Here is a 21,309-nt window from a genome sequence, read left to right on the forward strand (position 1 = left end):
AACTTTGTTATATTGAGTTTTTCGTTGTACTTGAAGATATATGAATATATGTATGTTATAATTTGTTTATTGTATGATATTTTGAATTATTTCAATTAAAAAATATGTTTTTTTCTGTTCTTGAATTTGAATGAAGGAAATACTAAGAAATGAATCTTTAAGATTAATTTTCTTCTTTTCACCATCATCGTCAGTAAAATGCAACGAGAATATGTTAATGTAACTAGCATTAAGCATAGACTGTTATTCTTATATAGAGTCTATGCCATTGAGTCATTCATCTGTCAAACAAACGATCTTTGAGAATGCTGTCATATGACAGAAATGTTTACATCCGGGACCTTGTTCCTGAACATCCGCAGCTGCGCAGTGCAGGTCAGCTGACATTTGTGATGTAGCAGCGGGTGAAACATCCTAACTGTCGAAACTTGAACCTAGGACGGGGGGGAAAGGGTTGTGTTTTTGAGTCCGCACCGTGACACGCGAAGAAGCGGACAGGCGTTAGTCCCGAAACGAGGCCGCGTCCTCCCGCCTTCCGCAGGCATGAGTGTCGGCACACCGAGAGGCCTGGCCAGCTCAGGGCAGAAACCCATCACGGAGATCCCCCACCCGCTGTCCGCCGCCGAGGAGTCGCTCTCTCCAGGGCCAGATGTCAGCATCAGCTCCGGAGGAGACAAGGTAGGCGCGAGGCGCGTTTGCACGACGTTTGTGGTCCACCAACATGGAAGAAAGGCTCACAACCAAACTCTAGTTATTATATTATCCTCCCTTATCCATTCTACTGTTTATTATACACTTTATATTTGTTTTTTAAGGCTTTGTGCTCGCAGAACACTTAATGCACCTTCCAAATGATACATTTGTCCATATTTGTTTCATTAAAATGCGTTACTACATTAATTTTGTTATATGGATTTAGTTTCGAGGCACTAAGGTAACTTTTTATTCCCAATTAGGAAATATAGTAAAATAAATAAAGTTTGGGGGTAATATGTCAGGATCAAACTTTAGATTGTTTTGGAAACAAAAACAACAGACTAAACAAATAATTAAGAAAAAACAATAAACATTATTTGTGTTTTTTGTTTCTGTCTCCTAACCCTTAAATGCAACAATAACGTTGTTCATTTTGTTAATTATTGACCATTAGATGATCTGTAATCCCACAGTCAACTTTTTGTTGGCCCTAATTTTATAGTTCTGGTTCTAATCGGTCAGATTAGCTAAATTTAGCCCCTAAACGCCTTTTTTGACTTATTTTTCTAGACTTTTATAGCCGGATTTTTGTTGGATCCCTCTTCTCCTGATTATGTTGTGTTTTCTAAACACATTGGTGTGATATTTGGAGGCTCTTCTTCACTGGTTGTCCAAAGCCCGGCTCTCCCTCTCTGGCCTGGAGTTGACGATCAGGTTTGCAGCCCCGTGCAAAAAGAGACGTCACCGCCCTGTCACGCTTGTTCCTGCAGGACCTGGAGCTCACCAACGGCACGCTGGTGGAAAACTCCAGTCCCGCCTCCGCCTCCTCCACCTCCACCTCCGCGCTCCTCAGCAGGCTGCAGGTGGAGGACAACTTTGAAGCAGACGCCGCAGACCTGTACGCCACCACAGAAACCCGCGATCTCTTCGTCACAGTGGACGACCCCAAGAAGCACGTTTCTACCATGGAGACCTACATCACCTACAGAGTCTCCACCAAGGTCTGCTGTCCTTCAAATTCAAAGCTTTTAGTGGAACTTGTTCATGATTTGTTTTGCTGTGATTTCCACTTTTCAAAGTAAAGTCCCCTTTGAAACGATAGAATGAAATCATCTTAATAAAGTGATCAGCTGAAAAGGAGAGGAAGAAAAGCTGCAAAACAAAATTTTACAAACAAAATGTAGAACAAATGAAGTCCTATTTACATACATTAGCATTTGCTGGAAGGTGGATGTAATGTGGAGGAAGTGGGTAGCCTAAGATGTTCTTCCACTGAGGATGACTTGAGGGATGAAGGTGGTGGTTTCCTGAAGAAAGCTACTCGAAGAAGGTTTTTTTTCCCAACAATATGTTTTTTTTAGCTGACTGTGTCGTCGGTTTCTGTTCTGGAGGTCGATGGAGTGAAACCAGGCAGTGCAGAAAAATGTGACACTTTGGGTAAATGAATAGCAAAAAGTCAGCAGGTTTTTGCCGACTTGAAAGCTTCTGATGACTTTTTCTAAATAATCTCTTCAGTGCTGAAGGAGAACTTTACAAGATGTTTGTTCTCCTGGAGAAGTTTGTGGAGTCGTTTGTGACTAAATGCTCCTCTCAGAGGACCATCAGAAAATCATCTCTGACAGATTTGAAACAGAAAAATGTTGAGATTTTTGCGTGAGTCTCAGTAGCGTCTAGATGTGCTCGTGGGTTTTGTCCCGTTCTTCTATGTTCAAAGTTCACCCTTCTAAAGAGTCAGCACGTCTACTAAAAAAAAAAAAAAAAATGCAACCAGCTGCTCGGTGCAGGAGAAGCAGCTCAGGTGGAAACAACAGTAAAGGGATCATATCGGAGCTCTCTGATCACAGACAGCAGTTTGTGAAAAGCAGCAGCAGAAAGAGGAGGTTGGAGAGATAAAGTGATGGGTCAGAGGGCTTTTTAGTTGTTGTCCAGTCGACTGATCAATAGCTCAAAATGCAGCAGCTGCAGCCGGTCGGAATTGTTGCTCTGAGGGGAAACAGACCAAGACTGGAGAGTGCAGAGTCTCAGCCCGCAAAGAAACCACTGACTCATCACTTTGACTCAGAATAACGGCTTTCTCTGTTCAGAGGAAGCTTAGGAGTTCTCTTAAACTCAGACTGGATTGTAATTTGAGGTCTGGTCTGAAAGATTGTGACGTCCAGCATAGAAAACGGCTTACATCCAGTTCCAAACAGAAAAGACGTTTCACTGCCATGTTGGGGCCAGATGTTGCTGGTAAGCTGTGATTGGTACAAGTCGGTCTGAGTCAACGTTTCTATGACAACCACCCTCACCAATCAGGAGGGAGCTTGTTGGAAGTCTACGTACTCACCACCTACTTTCATTGAGGCATTTGATTGGTCAGTTTATATCTTGAATAACTTACAGTAAAGAAAAAATATAATGAAATACGTTAGGATTAACATCTTAAGAAAAGCGTCAGAGCAAGAAAGAAAATTCTGAACATTATAATGATTGAGTAACGGCTGTTTATTTGTCTATAGAGGTCTATGCGATTATTGCTTCTTGGAACCAGCAGGTACTTCCTGTTTGGAACACAACAAGAGAGGAGCTCACTCAGTCCAGCTCTCACATACAGTCAATAATTACACCAAACTGACAAATATTACTTTATTTTAAGATGAGGCTTGTAATCATCTGCTGGAGGCTTCTTCTTTTGTTTGTATTTCTGATGTTTAATTGTCATTTTTTAAAGCTGATTTAAACCATTTGCAAAGATTCGGAATATATTTTTAAAAGTTCTTTTTTCCACTCACAAACCTCTAAAATATAAAAGTTCAGAGTACTTCTTTATGAAGTTAATCCTTAAGCCCTGAAGCTTTAGCTTTAGTGTTGATGTTCTTTCAACTACTGTAACTCTTCAACCGTTTATGCAATTGTCATAGTTTCATCCGCAGCCTTACGCTGATATGCAACACAACTGTGAAGTGTTAACGCAATCAACGTAAATCAGCTGATTCACGCTGCAGAGAAAAGCATGTGCAACATTTTATGTTAGTAAAGGGTTGCTCAACAGTGCAAAGCAGATTTGCTAAGCTGCTTTTCTCTGTATCAAAATCCGCCGATTCACATTGATCTTGTAAACAGTCAAAGAACGTGTCATTGAGGTGTCGTCTGTGACATCTCCGGTGTTAAAGGGTTTATCTTGATGAACATCTGTGACTGTAAAGCTGCAACATTAGTGTTTAGATTTCTGAGGAGATGAACCAGCCCTTAATGTTTAGAGTAGCTCTAAACACCTGCCTGTTTTACTGTACTGGTGAAGAACCAGAAAGCACTTTAGAGTTAATGTTTCCATTATCAACAATCTGTCAGAGGAGACGCTCCGTAACTCCGGATCCTATAGAGGCCTCTGTAACATGAGCAGTTTGGGGTTTGGGACTGGCTACTTTAAAGCAAGGCCACTCCTGATTGGTAGTTAGTATTGACTGTAATTGAGAACTGGACAGAGTGACCCCTCCCCCCCTCACATTCCAAATACGGAGTATCTGCTGGTTCCAAGAAGCCAAAACCCTACAGATCTATAGAGAAATAAACAGCTATTACTCTGTCACTCTATTTTTCAGTGTAACCACTCTTCCTCTGATACATTTTTAGCATGTTCTTGGTTATCCTTTTTTTATATAGTTTTTCAAGTTATAAACTGACCATTAGATCCCTTAATAAAAGTTTGTGGTCTTACGCTGAACAAAGTCTTTCTTGCCTCAGAGAGGTATAGAGGGAAATTTAGAGCAGAGGTTTGATCCAAAAACTGCCCGTTTATTACATACAAACTAAGCTAACTCTGTTGGACTCGCTATGTTTTTTCAGCAGGCTCCTGGCCAATCAAAATGTATTTTCTGCTTTAGGAGACAATTAAAAAAAAATCATCTTTCACTCTGAGTTTTATTTACCAAACAATTTTCCATGAATGGGCGTGAGCAAACATAAACAACATGAGTCACGACCATGTTTATATATAGAAGAAGTCAAGGATTTTTTTTGACATCAGGTGTGCAGAATGTATTCTGTAGAAAATGTACCGATCCACAATAAGGCCATTTTAGGGAAAGTGGGAATGAAACTGTCAAGATCATATTTAGAAAAACAACAGACTAGAATTTAGTCTTTAAACTAAAACCATGAAAGCCTAAAAAAGATCTTCTTAAGAAAGAAGATGAAGACCATGGAGCTGCTGGGAATGTGTAGACTTTTTGCTGTTCAAAGAGAGATACTGATTTGGAGCAAATACTGCCTGTAGCTCCTCTCTGGCGTCATGGTGACGGTTGCCATGATGAGTTGCCTTGATGCAGAAACCACAGATAAATGTCACTGCCTGATAAGAACGCGAGGTCCAAATGTGGGAAAGATTGTACCAGTCACCTCTTGTGTGCACATGTGACCTTGATGATGTTCATGTTTCAGGGCCATTTTGGTCCAAATATTTGAGAACCTGTTTATTTCTTTCAGACGACACGGATAGAGTTTGACCTGCCGGAGTACTCCGTCAGGCGGCGCTACCAGGACTTTGACTGGCTGAGAGTGAAGCTGGAGGAGACCCAGCCGACAAACCTCATCCCCGTAGGTCCCTCCAGCTTTGCCCGCAGACCCCCCCTGAAAGGAAACGCCTCATTGACGCACTGTCTCCTCCTCTCCAGCCTTTACCTGAGAAGTTTGTGATGAAGGGCGTGGTCGACCGCTTTTCGGAGGAGTTTGTGGAGACCAGGATGAAAGCTTTGGACAAGTTCCTGAAACGGGTTGCAGACCACCCCGTCCTGTCTTTTAACCCCCACCTTAATGCTTTCCTGACTGCCAAGGTAATAAAAAGTGAACCACTGGAAGCCGTAATGAAAAAGGAGGATAGAAAAATGTGAAATGTGAAGAAGTCAGACACAGCTCAGGTGCAGATTCAGAGGGAATAGTTCATTATGTGTTTGTTGTTCACTTTGTGTGGCCGATTGCGTCTCCAGGACCTGAACAAGCGTCAGGGTCTGGCCCTTCTGACCAAGATGGGAGAGTCGGTGAAGCATGTGGCAGGGGGTTACAAGCTGCGGGCAAGACCGCCGGAGTTCAACGCCATGGGAGAATACCTGGACACTTTCAGCCAGAAACTGGGAACCATTGACCGCATTGCTCAGAGGATACTCCGAGAGCAGTCAGGTACGAACACGGGTCATGTTTAGCTTAAGGTGACAAATCAGCTTCAGAACCTAAACATATTCTGCAGAGACACAGGTATTAGCAATTGGCTAACTCTTCACCTCTATATTTTTTTCTATTTAAGACATTTTAAGATTTTTTAAAGACATTCAATCAGTGAAATAGTGAAGTTTGGCAAAAATATACAGAACTAAAAGGTTTGTTTAATCGGCTGAAACGTTTTCTAAATGTTCTTGTATTTTTCTCATTGTTAGGTCAAACTTGTATTCAGAAGTCAAACAAATTGAGGTAAAAAAAGAGCGACTTTATCTGTTATTTGACTCGTCTGCTTTCGTAAATATGGATCTAAAAGGAAAAATACTCAGCAGAGTTCACACCAAGTCCTTAGAGGAACACCTTAAAGAATGCTATCAAACCTGAGGGGCTAAACTTGGTTAAAGTCTAATCTACTTTGTCAGTGTCTATAAGAACAAACTCGGTGCTTTAAAAGAGTCAAACAGTCTTTCTGCAAATAAAGACAAAAGGAAAGTTTTTTATCCTGGAAATAATTTCATTTGTTTTTTAGTAACCTTTTAACGGAATAGTTTCAGGATGTAAAACTGCTGGATTTTTTTTAATATGTTCCCTTCAGTGTTCTTCTGAAGGTCACAGCCAGTCATCTGATAGGCCTGCAGCACAAACACAGCTCCTCCAGTCTCCACAGTCCACATGTGTGCAGGGTTTTCAGTAAGAGGTTTTAAAAACTGGAAAAGTTTGAGGTATGGAAATAAAACGTAAATTTTAAGAAAAAAAGTAAACCTTGCAACAGATCAGGTGACCTGGTCAAGATCAACCAACCAGCTGTTGGGTTAGCTCCAGCGACCCCATTACTCCATATGGGATTCAGTGGGATGTATAGATAAAAAAATAAAGTGATGGATTGGACATGAGTTGAGACCCTAAAGACAGAATATCCAACTCTACCAGAACCTCTGACATCCAGTTCCTCCTTTCAGCTTCATTCCAATTTTTAGATTTGTAGCTACATGCACACTGCCCTCTGCAACACGCATTCAAGTCAAGTGGCCACTTCCAATGAAAAGTCTATGGAAATGTGAGTTTTGGGCTTCTGCATTTAAAACTCAATTGCTATGGCTGTATTTGGTTCCTATGTATAAAAACGCTAAGCCATTGGACGCATGTTGAAAGTTAAACCAGGTGGAGCTTTGACCAATCAGGATCTTGGATTTGATAGTGACATGTGAATGGAGTTCCTTTTAATTCACGGAAGTGCAAACCATTTGTAAATCGATCACAAAGGATTAACTAGAAAAATTGCATTACCTCCGATAATGCATGTGTGAATGCAAGTCAATTTTATATCGGAATAAAGCTGTGAAAGAAAAAGCCTAGAGCTAGATTCATGAGATTTTATACCACTTAAACATTTTGCACCAAGCCTCTTCCAACTGTAGGTGGTGAGATGTGATAGTAAACAGTAGGAAAGAAGAAGAAACCCTTCCCCCTGCTCATCCAGTGTTAAAACTATAGGCTACATGCGCGTTGTTAAAAAAAAAAAAAAAAAAATTAAATGGAGCTCACTAACGTGACTGTTTGTGTTTTTTTCTCTAATCTCAAGTAGCCTCTGAGTCTTGAGAGTCAGAGAAATTTTGCTTGGAAACAGATCTGACACAGCATCGGGTCTGGATGACCCAGCTCATACACGACTCTATAAAGTGACTCTGTCAATACCTGCCATGAGAACGGCTTCTTCTCACCATCTGTTGAGGCTGTTTGTTTGCCCTGTTTCCATGTTGGAGGAGATAGTGATTGGAACAGTGTGTGCTCTGCACTTAGCCGGAAAACTCCAAATGTAGATCTGGATCAAACTTTGAGACCTTTGTCAAAAAGTTTTCCTGAAATTTTACGTCCAGTGATACTAAACACAAACATATTGTTTTCGGCTCTGTAGGGCGCACCGTCAACAACTGTTGGTCTATTTATAAGCTTATATCATAAATAAGGCACACCAAACTATGAAGGCGCATGAAGTGAGACAAAAGAGTCCGAGATAAGTCAGTCAGTGAGACTTTATTTACTGTGCTCACAGTAATACTAGAACTTGTGACACGCTACACGCCAGCCACGTTAGCATACTGTATTCACTAAGCATACAGCAATTCATTTTTGACACAATTCGGTTCAAACCTCGATTCTTGCGTCAAGTTTTTTTGCGATTGATGACTTATCTATTAAAAAACAAAAACAAAAAAAATCAGACAAGTACCTTTTAAATTTGCCAAAAAGCGAGCAAGAATGAAGCAAAACCACTCAGTTTGCCTGTACTAAACTTGGTGTAATGTAGTATAACGATATATAAATATTTCTTTTTTTGTTCCTTAATTGCTCATCTTTTTAATTTTTACTGTCACTAGAATACCTCACGGAGCTGCGTGAATATGCATCTGTCTACTCGAGCTGGGCGGGGTCAGAGGAAGAGCTACAGCGCCCTCTAGAGGGTGTGGCCGGCTGCGTCACAACGTGCTGCGGAGCGCTGGAGGACCTGAGCGAAAACATGAGCCAGGACTTCCTTCCTGTCCTTCGAGAATACGTTCTTTACACAGAGACGATGAAGGTAAGAGGGAAGAGGAAAACAAAGGAGACTCATAGTGGTCAACAGCAGTACTGCAACTGAATCAAAACATATTTGTGGTGTACACACACCAGTTTCTGGATTGACTTTGTGGGTTCAGGAGATGATGGTGCTAAAATTAAATACATTTGATGGACAGATGAGCAGGTTCTAGTAGTAAATTTATGTCTATCTACTTAAACTCAGATCCTCTTCATCAAAAGCTGTCATCAGAAACTGGGCATGTGCTGTTTAATGTTTTCCACAGTCCCTGCCATAGCAGGATCAGATGAAACGTTTAGAGTTCTTCTTCTTTTTGGTCTGGTTCCAGAACGTTTTGAGGAAACGAGACCAGAGTCAAGCTGAGTACGAGGGTCGCTTAGAAGCAGCCGTGCTGCGCAAACAGGAGGACCGAACACCCGTAAGCTCTCGCCTTTCTCTCACAACTTGAAGATGGGGAGTTGTATCTTTACTTTTATTTTAAAAGCATTTTGAGTAGGGGTGTACCAATTATTATTTTTTATTTACATTTTTCTTGTGATCTAATAAATCTGTCTCCTCCAAAATTCCTCCTCCTCCTCCTCCTCCCAGAGCCCGGTACTTCAGCTGGTGTAAACTCTAGTCCCCTGTAGATCTAGCTTTGGTTTGTTTTTCTATAGATGCCTCTGGAGGTGGAGAAATGCCAGGACAAAATGGAGTGCTTTAACGCAGACCTGAAAGCAGACTGGGAACGCTGGCAGTGCAATAAGAGACAAGACTTCAAACAGCTCCTAATCGGCATGGCTGACAAAAACATCAACTATTATGAAAAGGTATGAAAGCTAAGCTAATCAAGATATGCTAACTCAAGGCTAGTTCTGCTCAGAATGACAAGAAAGTATAGTGTTATGTTTGTTTTATGTGATTTTAATACAGTAAATTTGTAGAAAATTTCTATTTTACTGCATTTAAACTTGTAGAAACAATTAGTTTTTCTATGCATTTTGTTAGAGAAAACCTTACAGGAAGCACGCTAGCAGATTAGCTTACTTATAGCTAGCATGACAACATTGTTTTATTTGATTGCAGTTGTTAGTCCAAACTATTTTAAAATACAGACTATTAATTTGAGAAAAGAAAAAAAATCTATTTTGAATTCAAAAAAACATTTGAATAATTTATTTGTGGAAAGCATCTCTAAGGTACTTGCTAATATTGGTGTTGCTTGCTAATTTGGTTAGCGAGCCAAATCAAATTTTCTTTAAAAATGTGAGCATAATTGGTGTTTTTATTATCTCGCCATGCCAAATAAAAACATTAAAAAAAAACGTATAATTTATTTAAATGAAACCTTAAGAAACAAATTCTTTCAGTTAAATCAAATGTGCTTTATATGACATTTCTATAAGCTTTGGGGCTCCATGAGCTTCAATGTGCTGACCTTTATTTATCTCAAGTAGATTTACACACTTAGAGTTCATGACGGAGACTGGCGGGATGGGCGACGGCCCGTCCTTTTTAGGTTTTCGGGCCTGGCACATGAAAGATGCATCTTTTTATGCAAATAGTTCTGTTAATATTTTCAACTTCAGATAAGAGACAATCACATTACACAATGTAAAATGGAGAAAAAAAACATAAATTGTATATTGTACTTCAAACTATAAATAGGCTAAATAATTAAAGACATTTTTATCTTTTACATCACTAACTTTATTGCAGTGTTGTAAATAAATGCAGTTGATGTACAAAGTTTAAAGTGGGCAACCTAAAGTGAATGCTGACTTAAAGCATTGTTAAGCATATATGCAAACATTATAACTGATTTACTGCAGTAATTATGTCAAAAAAAGTATCTTTAAACCCTTATCAAGCAGATGTGAATACCTTGTGTTTTAAATGCTTTAGCTCCCTGCTCCACTTTATTCTGCTGCATCCACTTGTAGACAAATAGATCCATGTTCGTCTTTGTTTTCCTCATCTGAGCTGGAATCTGGATCCAAACTATACGGTTGTATAGCTCAGAGAGTTGCTCTCCATTTTTGTTGAGCCACTAATGTTAGGGGTGAGGAGCTGTAAGCTAGCAGTAGAAAGTGTATTACTGCCACTCTACAGAAACTATGTCCTAGAAAATTACAGTTTTATTTTTTTTTTTTTATTTATTTATTTTTTTTTAAACTGTATAATCATAATTAAAAGACCACTAGGAACAATATTACAATAGATCAAAAGGTGATCGAAGAGAAAAAACATACATTTCTTTATGAACTTTGGCTCCCTCTGTTGCTTAATCTTTGCATGAACAGCTGAGTATTTAGTTATTTTAATCTTAGAAATTCAAATTTGACTTTTTAAAATACAGAAATGGAAGTCACCAACACTGATTAATGCAAAATTGGGCTGTTAAGGAAAACTTTTTTCTAGAAGCTTTAGTTTCCTCCGTTTCCATGCCAACTGACCCCACACCCGTCTCGTCTCCGCAGTGCCAGACAGCGTGGGAATCGCTGGTTACCGTCCTGCAGGACAAACAGACTGAAGACAAAACGAGTGAGACGAACTGAAGCGCATCTTTGTGCCGATCAGCACATTTTTTTTGTTTGTTTGTTTTTCTGTGACACTCTCATGCCAAGGAAAAAGACCAACCAGGCAGCAGATCTCCACTGCTGAGCTCTGCTCCTGCTCTCCTGTGGGACAGATTGAAGGAGGCGTCTGATGGTGCATTCAGGGACAGCTGGGAGCCAGCAGGAATCTCTGTACAGATTTTGTTGCCGTACCTATCCACATTTTCTACGTAACACCTTCAAATATTAACAGTTTGTTGCCAATGCTGCTTTTGTTTATTTAACAAAGATTTAGGGGGGAGACACACTTTTGGTGTCCCCCTCTGTTTTTCACATTGAGCCAAATGAGAAGGACAGTTGTTGCAGAAATGTTTGGTTTTGAGCCAGGCATAAAGTTTTTTCCTTTTGTAAAATCCTGTGAAAATGTCACTTTTTTTTTGCTGGAAAAACTAATTCTCCAATCATTTTTGTTGCATGATGTTCCTCATCTTCTTTTAGGGAATACAAATCAGCTTTGGAGCACAAATCCTATCTGCACATTTACTGGAATTCAGAGCAGCAGCGCCCTCTTGTGGTCATGTCTTTTGTAGCTTTTTCCTCATTGCTGTTTCTGTCCACTGGACCCTAATCAGCACTTTAACCAGACAAAAACTTAAGAGAGTTCAAGATCCCCGCTCTAGGTCTGCTCCTGAAAACATTAAGGTGGAACAGAAGAAAATGCAGTCTTTTTGTGTGTGTTTGAACATAAACAGAAATACAGAGAAACATCCAGAAAGTGGAGAAAAAGAACAGAAAACGTCATTCTAGAAGGATTCTTCTCTGTTTTAGATTAATTCAAACATCCTCTGCATCTGCAGTTTAGCTGTTCCACCTTAAACTTGAAGATTTACATTTAGCAAAAAATGGTTTACTTAAGCAGCACTACTTACATTCAAGGACTCCGCTCTGCATTTGTTTTCTCCATAAAAGGGAGTCAGGAGGAAATGAAATTGGGTGAGAATTGAAAGCTTTCCTCAGTAACTGTCCTTGTCAGTCAGAGTCGTTCTAACAAGCTGATGGAAGAAACCAAACATCACATTTACAAAGATCTTCTTGTTTTGTGGCTTAAATGAGATCCATAACCTGAGATTGCATGAAAGTACGATTGTTATTTTTTTGTTTGTTTGTTTTTTAGCTTGATGTCACTTTACTGGTCTGCCTTGAGCTCCAATCGTCTCAGCTGCCTGTGATTCTCCTTTTCTTGAATTTTCTCCCTTTCCTTTCAGTATCAGTTAAAAAAAGCTTTAAGTAGCTGATTTTTTTCTCTGCCAAGTTAATACATCAGGTGAATAACATTTTTATTCTTTAGATAGATTAAACCAAGATAAAACGAACTCTCTGGGTTACTGTGAGACAAACTTAAGGCAGCAGCTGTAGGTTTGATCCACAGATTAAAATAACTTCATTTCATTATGCTTAAACATAATGAGAAACCAACAAGCATTTTCAAAGATTTCTTGTTGGTACGTTGTGATTAAAGATGTTCAAGATGCATTTACTCTCTCCTAACTTGTATCAAACTAAAGGTTCAGGTTTGCAGCTAAGCCTCATGGGAAATGGCGTCTGCTCTCTGACTGCATCATGAAAGAGCACATTTTGAGAGCTTACTGAGGTTTCTGGACTGTTTGTCCTCTTTTCTCACAGCTGTTTGCCTGATTCCTTTTGCACTAAAATCTGAGTCGACATTAATACTGGTACTTATATACCATTAAATATCTTCTTCCTTTTTTTGTGTTTTGATTCCAAAAACTGGTTACTGACCGTCTGAGCTAAGGTGGTTTCAAGTCTAAAGCCGTCCACACAAACATCCTTCTTTTAGCGGCTCCTCTCCAGTGTGCACTGTTTACGTTCCTTACTGTACATTTGAATGTTTATAACATTTTGTTGTAATTAATAAATAAGCTTCTATACAGATGTTTTGATATGAATGATCTCTACCACAAATTCTTTTTTGTGCAAATATATCAGATCGGAAATGGAAAAAAAAAGCGAGTTTCAAATGTTTTTTCCTAGTTTTATTTTCTTTAACACAAAAGTCTGAATATAATTGCATTTACATAAACTCTCTTCATTAAGTTTATTACAAAACATTTTCAAGTTACATATTATGTGGAGCTGAATGTTTCTTAAATCCATACAGTACCTTAAACTACACAAACGCCCTCATTCATAATTAAAATGTGTAAAAAAAATCTGATGTGCAGCAGGCCAGAATGACAACAAAAATAAAAAATGCAAATGAACAATTTCATTTTTTACATGTTATATTATAGTGTTTTATATTCATTAGAAAAAATATTTTTTTAAACTCAAGGAATATCTTATTTCAATTATATTTGTGCAGTAAAAAAATTGATAATTTCGTAACATTTAATCAGGTTTTGTCTCTAATCAAACCCTTTTTTTTTTATTATTGATATTTTTTAACTTACCTAAAAAGAAATATTGTAATTTGATTGAGCAAATTATGAACTTCAACCTTGACATTTTCATCTTCAACTAGAATACCCTGTAATAGGGAATTTCAAAGGGGAAAAAAAACACTCAAAAGATAAAGTAAAAAAAAAACAATGAAGAAATTCAGAATAAATCCATAAACGCTGACATGTTTGGCCATGATGACATTTTGGAGTCCATACAGTCAAAGCCATTATTCTGGAAGCTGGATTAAGTTTGATCAAGCCGTTTAGATTAAAATTCCTTTGTCCAGTGTAGTACTTAAAAAAAAAAAGTCGCAAGTCACGATAAAAAACAAAGTTTCCACAAGTTTCATCTATACGGAGCCCCAAAAGGGACATTTACTAGTAAGCAAAAATTAAAAAATAGTACTGGTTTCTTGTGCGCACAAGAAACCAGTACTATTTTTAAATTTGTTTTTAACTTCAATCTCCTATAGGGGCTCCTTACATTGGTGCAAAAAATCATTTTGGTTCACTGTGTGGAGGTTGTCTAAAAGTGTTTTCAATCCAGACTGTTTGCTCCACACCAGAAAGTCTATTTTTTCCAGTAAACTCAAATTCTTGCAACTGAACCGTACACATGCAAGTGAACCCTGGTGTGGTTCACCACAGTGTGAACTAAACGGACCAAAAAGCGGCTATGATCATGATTGCTATGTATTCGAATCAGCCAATAACCCCCTTCAAAAATACAAAAATAGAAAGCAGCACAAAATAAAAAAAATAAAATGTCATTTTGGTCACTGATGAAATGAAGAACCTAAATATTAGCAACATACTATGGAGGAAAAGCTACACTGGCCAGATTTCTTCCTTTTTGTGTCCATTTGGACGATACCAAAGTCGGGCAGCTGATGCAACTAATATTTTAAGGTGGTTTGGTCCAATCTGAAAAGTGCATTTAGCAGGTAAACAAACAAAGACAAAGACCTGAAACTCTTTAGTATTAATCAGTAGCCCGGTAGATTACGTGTAAAAAAAAAAAAAAAAGGCAGAAGTCCAAATATTTTAGGACGTGTTTGTAACTGTAGGATAACAAATGAATCACCGATAGGCGATGAGACCTGTAAAAACACAAACAGGTCGGTAATTAAGAAACTTTTTAAAAGTTAAGATCAAACTTCCACCTTAGAATCAAAGAACTGAATATAAAACTGGAAGTGGATCGAAAAAAATATTTTTCTTTTCAGTTTTCCTTCCTTTTTTGACCCCACCAGGGGTTTTTTTGTGATGAAGTCACTATGGGAGTGTTGTCTTTCTGAATGACTTCTGCATTTCAAAAACCCCTTCTGTCAATGACGTCTGCAGAGTTGATTTCTTCAAAGATTTGTCACTTTCGATCATTTCAGCTCAGTCTGTCTGAGCTGATCAGATAAACATTACTGTCTCTGCTGGCACTGCAGTAAAAAAGAAACAGCAAAAAAACCCATGAACGTAACGCTGTTGGTTTCCTGTCTGTAACAGAGGCAGCAGAAGGCACAGCTTAGATTTTGATCATTTCAGGTATCGGTTCCCATGTTCCTCGGCGGAGCGGGAAGTCCCCCCCTCTCATGACCGCATCACTGGTTCAAGCTCCCTGGATCCTCCTGGATGCTCTTGTAATGTTTTCCTTTAGCTGTTCTGCAGCCTAAAATGCTGAAGACAAAGAAATAGTTTTAGCATGAAACAATATTTATTTGATAACAGGATCATCAAATTATTTTTTGTTTTTAATACCGTATTTTTTGGACTATAAGTCGCTCTGGAGTATAAGTCGCAGATGTATTAAAACGGATAATAGAAAAGAAAAAAAGTATATAGGTTGCACTGGAGTACAAGGTAATGTACACAGTGGGCTTGTGTGGTGCATTCAAGAACACGCTTAACATGGGCTTTTATACATGTTTTAGCATCATAGAATAGAATTCCGGCCAGGCACAAACTGGATAATAATTTCTCCTTCCCATCCAATTTTTAAACAGTTCCGTGATTTGAATTTGCCGCTCCCAAATTTGAGTCCCAGATTAGTCAAAGTTCATCAGGTTGACGTACACCCAAATACCACTCGTTTTTTAAGCTGAGCCCCAAAACAGACTTAAAGATAAAAATGAATACAAACGTGTGGACACGAGAGTTTTGAACGTGGAAGCCCGAAACATGCGTAAACGTGCGTTTACATAGACTTTTCCTTGAAAGTGCACGCTTGAACGCGTGTTTCCGAGCCACATGTAAACACAACATAAGGCTTCTTCTGCATTGTTGTCAGTAGCAAGTACTGATACACACACTTACAGCGCCCTCTAGTGGTTGCTGCTATTTATTTATTTACCTTTTTAATCACGTATAAGCCGCACCCCAAAAAAACTATACAAAACAAATGCAACTAATACTCTAAAAAATACGGTATAATTTCATTTCCATTGCTAGCATGCATCTAAGCATGAAGTAAATACTGCAGATGAAGCTAAAAATGAACGTGGTACCTAATGGGAATCATGGCACAGACGGTGATGATGCTGGCAAGCAGGAAGACCATTCCTGGGAGCCAATCCAGACTTTTCTGGTAGACACTAGTGAAAACAGGAATGTAGATTATGCCTGCGATCTTCAGGGTCATCTGCAGGAAGGTCAGGGCGGTGCCTGAGAGAAAAGAAAACAAAAAGTAGATATTTGTCCTAAAAGAGAATCCTTTAAGGGAATATTCTATTTTTTAATGTAAAAATATTGGATGGAAAAAAATTCTGTGACATGCTAAATTAAATTGAAAAAGAAAATGATTTAAAAGGTTTCATTAAAGGAAAATAAAACAAAGAAGCTTAATATTGATAAATTATTGTTTTATTCTGAATTAACTTGATTTTTAATCTTCACTATGGAAAGAGACAGTGCTCAAAAAGGCTTATTTTAGTTTGTTTTTTCTTTTTTTTGGTTAGTCCATGTTCCTCTTTATATTTGGTCTTGGTTTAAAACAAGGCAAAGCCTAAAGCTTTAATTTTTTGATTTAAAAAAAAATCAGTGTTCTTCTTCATCAAAATCTAAGCACTGGTTCTGATCATTCTCGCAGCTTTCTTTCCTTTTCAAGTTGAAATGAGGACTATAATGAGTCAGTGTGTTGTGTTTCTCAGAAAGAGGAAGGAAACAGAGGATCATTCTGTAAATACACAAGTTAAGTAGAGGGTTAACCAGTCGGACTGCACCTTTCATAACAGCAGATGGTTTTACGTCTTTCCTGTGTGCTAACCACCTAAAAGCTGCTCCATACAAAAATAAAGGAGCTCCATTAAACCTCAGAGAACCAACTTTCCTCAGAGCTTTTAATTTCACTTGATTTTTTTTCTCCATTTTGGGACAGCGGCCAAAAAAAAAAAAAAAACAATAAATAAACAAAAGCAACAGACAAATTTAATCCCTTGGGTTAGATGTTGTTTGCTATTAATTTAACAGAATCTTTGTTTAAAAACTATGAACAACTATGAAGCCTAATGTGAAGATTTAGGTCATAATTAAGCTCATATTATGCTAAAAAATGCTTTTTTTAAAGGTATGTGCTCATTTTAAAATAGAAACTAGTTGAGAAAAATAAAGTAAAACATCTTTTTCTTCTGTAACTCTTCCAATGACACAAGGGGAATAATGGTTGATTTTTTTACAGTCAGACCAGAGGAAAGCAGTCGGTCACTCACCCCATGAGGATGCTGGGACGTGCTGGGAGAGCAGAGATCTGATGGTCGGCATGGGGATGAGGGCAAACAGGTTGAAGGATCGAGCTGCAGAAACATTTGACATTTTTGTCAACTCATTTTTTCACTACATACCTGGATACAAATCTTCAAAACTGCTAGGATATACAGTATATATATTGACAAAAATATATAATATAAATATTTTTTTTCTTGCTTAAAACTTTTATTTTGAAAGACTGACAATGCAGATCACTAAGTTACTGCTGTTGTACTGAGGTGGCTAAAACTATCTTAGCTTCACTTGTTAGTGTCTCTAATGCTAATTTTAACTCACATAAATGGAAAACTTTAACTTCTTAAATGTATTTTGTGGATATTTTAAAGGAAAAACAACAAATGAGTTCAACTTTTGTCATCAAGTTCTCTTTAGTTGTGTATTGTTGTTTTGACGCTGCAGGGGATTCCCACACAGACCGAATAAACATCTGAAATGAAGTAACAAAAAGTAGTCTATTTAAGTAGACTTAAGGTGCATTCACACCAAACGTGATTCACATGGCGAAAGTAGACAGTTCCAATGTTAAGTCAATGGTACAGACGCGAATTAAGGCGTCCTGAAGTCCCGCGGCGCGGCGGTGTGACAGCAGCTGGATTTGAGCGGCGAATTCCAAAGAGGGGCGGGCCACAAGAATTTGATGCGGAAATCAGGTTCAGTGTGAATGCACCTTAAGACTAAAAGTGAGTCTGTACACTTGAAATTTGCTACTCATAAACTTATAATATTACTATCTATATTCCATCTATATATGTTGTAAACTTAAAATGATCCAATTGAATCTGAAGAAGTATTTAGTTAGTTTACCTCCTTTTAACACGTACACAGTCTATAGTTTACTTGCTGTACTTATACTCAAGTATACTTAATAAAATACAAGTGTACAACTTTTTGCTAATTGTTAAAAAGAACAAATTAAAAAGTATTATTTTAGTAATTCTCTTTTTGGTTAAACACATTGTCGTATTAAGGTTTGATAGTTCATAAAAACTGCTGATTCAGCTTATGACCTTTTCTGTGAGAGTACAACAACACAAGAAAAATGAGTTTTCTTTACAGCTTCTGCTTGCTCCCACTTCTTCATTCTACTTCCCGTTTCTGATGATAAATGCTGATTGCTTACATTTTATGTAGGCGGTGTGTGTCTGTGTGTGTTTGTGAAACTGGATTTAAAGCACACGTGGTATTAAAGTTGCTCTTTGTCAACATGTTCTTCCATTTAGATCGATTCTTATTTGACACAGAAAACTTCAATGAAAAAAATAAAATGACAAATATTCTAAAACTTTAGTCCGATTTCTGCCTGATTTTGATTCATTTGAGGGTTCTTTTTAAACAAATGTAATTATAATCCCAATCACTCTTTTTTTCTAAATACTCTAATTCTTTTTTTTTCTCCAAGACACAAATTCAGTCCAAGAATTTTGTCTTTAACATCAGAATTCTGGCAAATCCCAAATTTAATACTTAAGTTCTAAATTTTTACTACAAAAAATTTCAATGGTTTGATTCTTTTTTTGGTATTTTGTTGGCGATTGAAAAAAAAGGAATGATTTAAACAGGTTTTCAGGAGGAGGAAAGTGGGGGCTAATATGGAATTTGTCTACATCTCTATTTTATAAAGATTTTTACATAATTTAAGTGTCAAACATTCAACCCAGTACCTGAATTGTTGATTTTTGATTGCTGTGGTCTAGGATTATTGTTAACATTACTGTTATTATTTTCCTCTTTTCATGTCATTGGACTCTAATCCTTAGTGTTGAGTCTCACCGATGTAGAACATGGCTGTTGTTGTGGTGAAGGTCATGAGGTAGATGCCAAAGGCGAAGGACACCATGCCAATCAGGATGATTGTTTCATCGCTGGCAAAGCGCCGGAACACCACGGCGCCGACGAAACTAGTGAAGAAAATCCCACATCCTGCTGCGTTCCCGTACCCCAACTGAAGGGAAGAAGAAAGAATGAGGATAAATTCTACAGGCAGAAAGAAATCAAACAATCAAACCACAGAGATTAACCTGCACGGCGGTCCAGCTGAGCGGCGCTTTCAGGACAAATGGTCCCAGCAATGATATGGCTCCTCCCACTGCAAAGTCATACAGGAACGCGGCGGTGAACAGCAGAGCCACGTTCAACTTGTTGATCCTCGCCGGGCCTTCAACTACAGGAGCATTGTGGGAGGTTGGGGAGAGGAGGCTGCGGTTCTCCTCTGGCTCCTCCTGGCTCACATACTTCACCTGTAATCCAAACCAACACAGGATCAGCGTCTGCCGAGTACGCAGCAGCAGCAGCTCCTCTTCTGTGTTTTGGCGGCGGCTGGAGGGGCGTCACTGACCTGCAGCAGGAACGCGGCGAGGCAGAGGCTGAGCAGATGCAGCAGGGTGCTCACAATCAGCAGGATGGTCCCGTTCCCCAGACTGGAGGTGTAGAGCTGGAACAGATGTCCCGACACCAAGCTGGCCACCAGACCTGCCCCCCCGTACAGCAGCTCCACCCTCATCATCACCTGGACGAGAAAAGAGGGCGAACATCAGGACTGAGATCAGACTTCAGGGGTCATTTCTGACAAAAAGTAGTTAAAAATACAACTATGACAAGAAGGTTTCAGCATGGAAGCATCTATTAAAGGATGACTTTTAATTTAAATTTAAGGATTTATTTCTCATCTGTCATCATTTCTGCTCCTGCTTTCCTTTTTTAAACTTCCTTGTGAAAGTATTTTTTCAATGCACAGATGGTGAAGCTAAATTACTTAAGAGTAATAGGATAAAAGGTTGTGGCTTAATGAAATGAAAAAGTTCTAAAAAATTCAGCTGGACAAAGTTTCAGGCTTGAAGACACTCATTCGTTGTGATTTGTCGCTCGGATGAGATGTCTTCAAGCCTCAAACTTTGTCCATTTTTTTTTACAACTTTTTCATTTTATCATTACCTCCATGACTGAGAATCTACATCGACATGGCTTAATGAAGTTAACTTTGAGAAGAAAAAGGATGAAAATTAGTCCCATCACCAAAAACATTTTATTTATTTATGTATTCATTTATTTATTTTAAGAAATAAATGACAGAATACTTATGTTTAGTTTTTACACTTCTTTGCAATTAATGATTCAGCCTTAAATACTATTTATGGAGCTTTTAAATCATGACACCAATCTAAAAAAAAGCAGATCAGCAGCTAAGCTGAAGTTGTGGGTTACACTAAATATGAACTGCAAAATTGCTGAAATATTTTTGTGTTTTTAAACTTCAAGCCAAAAACCACCAAAGCAGAGTCAAAAGAAAAATAAACTATTGGGTTAAAATGAGATTTCTTACAAAAAGGTTTTGTTAAAATTAGTATTAATTAGCACAAATTAGCATTTTATGTGCACAAGTTGGTAGTTTGCAGTCACATGTTAGCATTTTTATTAATTTAATATTTAGTGCACAGAAAGGACTATTTTGTGTGCACTGGTTTATATTTTGAGTATTTTGTGGGTAAAAAATAAAAATTTAATATCTTAAACAACTACTAAAGTGCTACATTGTGCCCACAAAGATATTAGTTTGTGCTCATAAAATACTAATTTGTGGAACCATTAATTAGAAATTTGAGGGAACAATATACTTTTTTTAAATCTATAACTTCTTTAACTTTGTAAACAAAAATCAAAAAATCAAAAACATGATGTCATCAGATGGAGTCTAAGTTCTGCCAAGTGCCAAAACACCAGAGACTAACTCCTATCCTAACGTCCAAACTCCTACCCTAATCCCTAACTACTAAAAAGCTACATAGTGCAGGACTATCTATTACACCTGATTCTAAAAGCAATTTGGATACAGTCCATTGTGGTCCTTAATCTCACATCTAGTGAGCATTGATGCACACTGGTTTTTGCTGAGAATTCTGGGACACTTATAAGGCACTCGATTTTGGAATTGTAGATTCGGACAATACTACAAAATTGGCAAACAAACTATGTAGTGAGTGGTGAAATACAGTAATTTGGATATAGCCATGGACGAAAAAAAAAAGTCTGGTGCCCAATTTCGGAAAAAAGAAAAAAAGAGGAGAAACAAAATAAAGAAAATGATGTCCTC

The 21,309-nt window shown here is 38.1% G+C and overlaps 2 protein-coding genes across 2 annotated transcripts in view; one reads left to right on the top strand and one right to left on the bottom strand.

Annotated features, from left to right (window-relative positions):
* The first annotated feature begins 340 nt into the window (after positions 1-340).
* On the top strand, positions 341-12,957 carry snx30 (sorting nexin family member 30). Its single transcript, XM_024299406.2, has 9 exons — positions 341-678; positions 1,467-1,697; positions 5,164-5,274; positions 5,352-5,510; positions 5,664-5,853; positions 8,268-8,467; positions 8,796-8,885; positions 9,124-9,276; positions 10,927-12,957. The coding sequence occupies exons 1-9, from the start codon at positions 544-546 to the stop codon at positions 11,002-11,004; spliced, it is 1,347 nt and encodes a 448-aa protein (XP_024155174.1). The 5' UTR covers positions 341-543; the 3' UTR covers positions 11,005-12,957.
* A 793-nt stretch (positions 12,958-13,750) lies between these two features.
* Positions 13,751-21,309, bottom strand: part of LOC112136190 (thymic stromal cotransporter homolog) — an 8,920-nt gene continuing 1,361 nt past the window's right edge. The window contains exons 2-7 of the mRNA XM_024257810.2: positions 19,558-19,728; positions 19,241-19,459; positions 18,993-19,164; positions 17,165-17,248; positions 15,965-16,121; positions 13,751-15,137 (exon numbers count right to left, since the gene is read on the bottom strand). Coding sequence (XP_024113578.1) covers positions 15,062-15,137; positions 15,965-16,121; positions 17,165-17,248; positions 18,993-19,164; positions 19,241-19,459; positions 19,558-19,728 — 879 coding nt within the window. The 3' untranslated portion in view covers positions 13,751-15,061. The remainder of the gene's footprint in view (positions 15,138-15,964; positions 16,122-17,164; positions 17,249-18,992; positions 19,165-19,240; positions 19,460-19,557; positions 19,729-21,309) is intronic.

This window comes from Oryzias melastigma, linkage group LG12 (assembly GCF_002922805.2).
Source record: "Oryzias melastigma strain HK-1 linkage group LG12, ASM292280v2, whole genome shotgun sequence".
NCBI classification, from domain to species: Eukaryota; Metazoa; Chordata; class Actinopteri; order Beloniformes; family Adrianichthyidae; genus Oryzias; species Oryzias melastigma.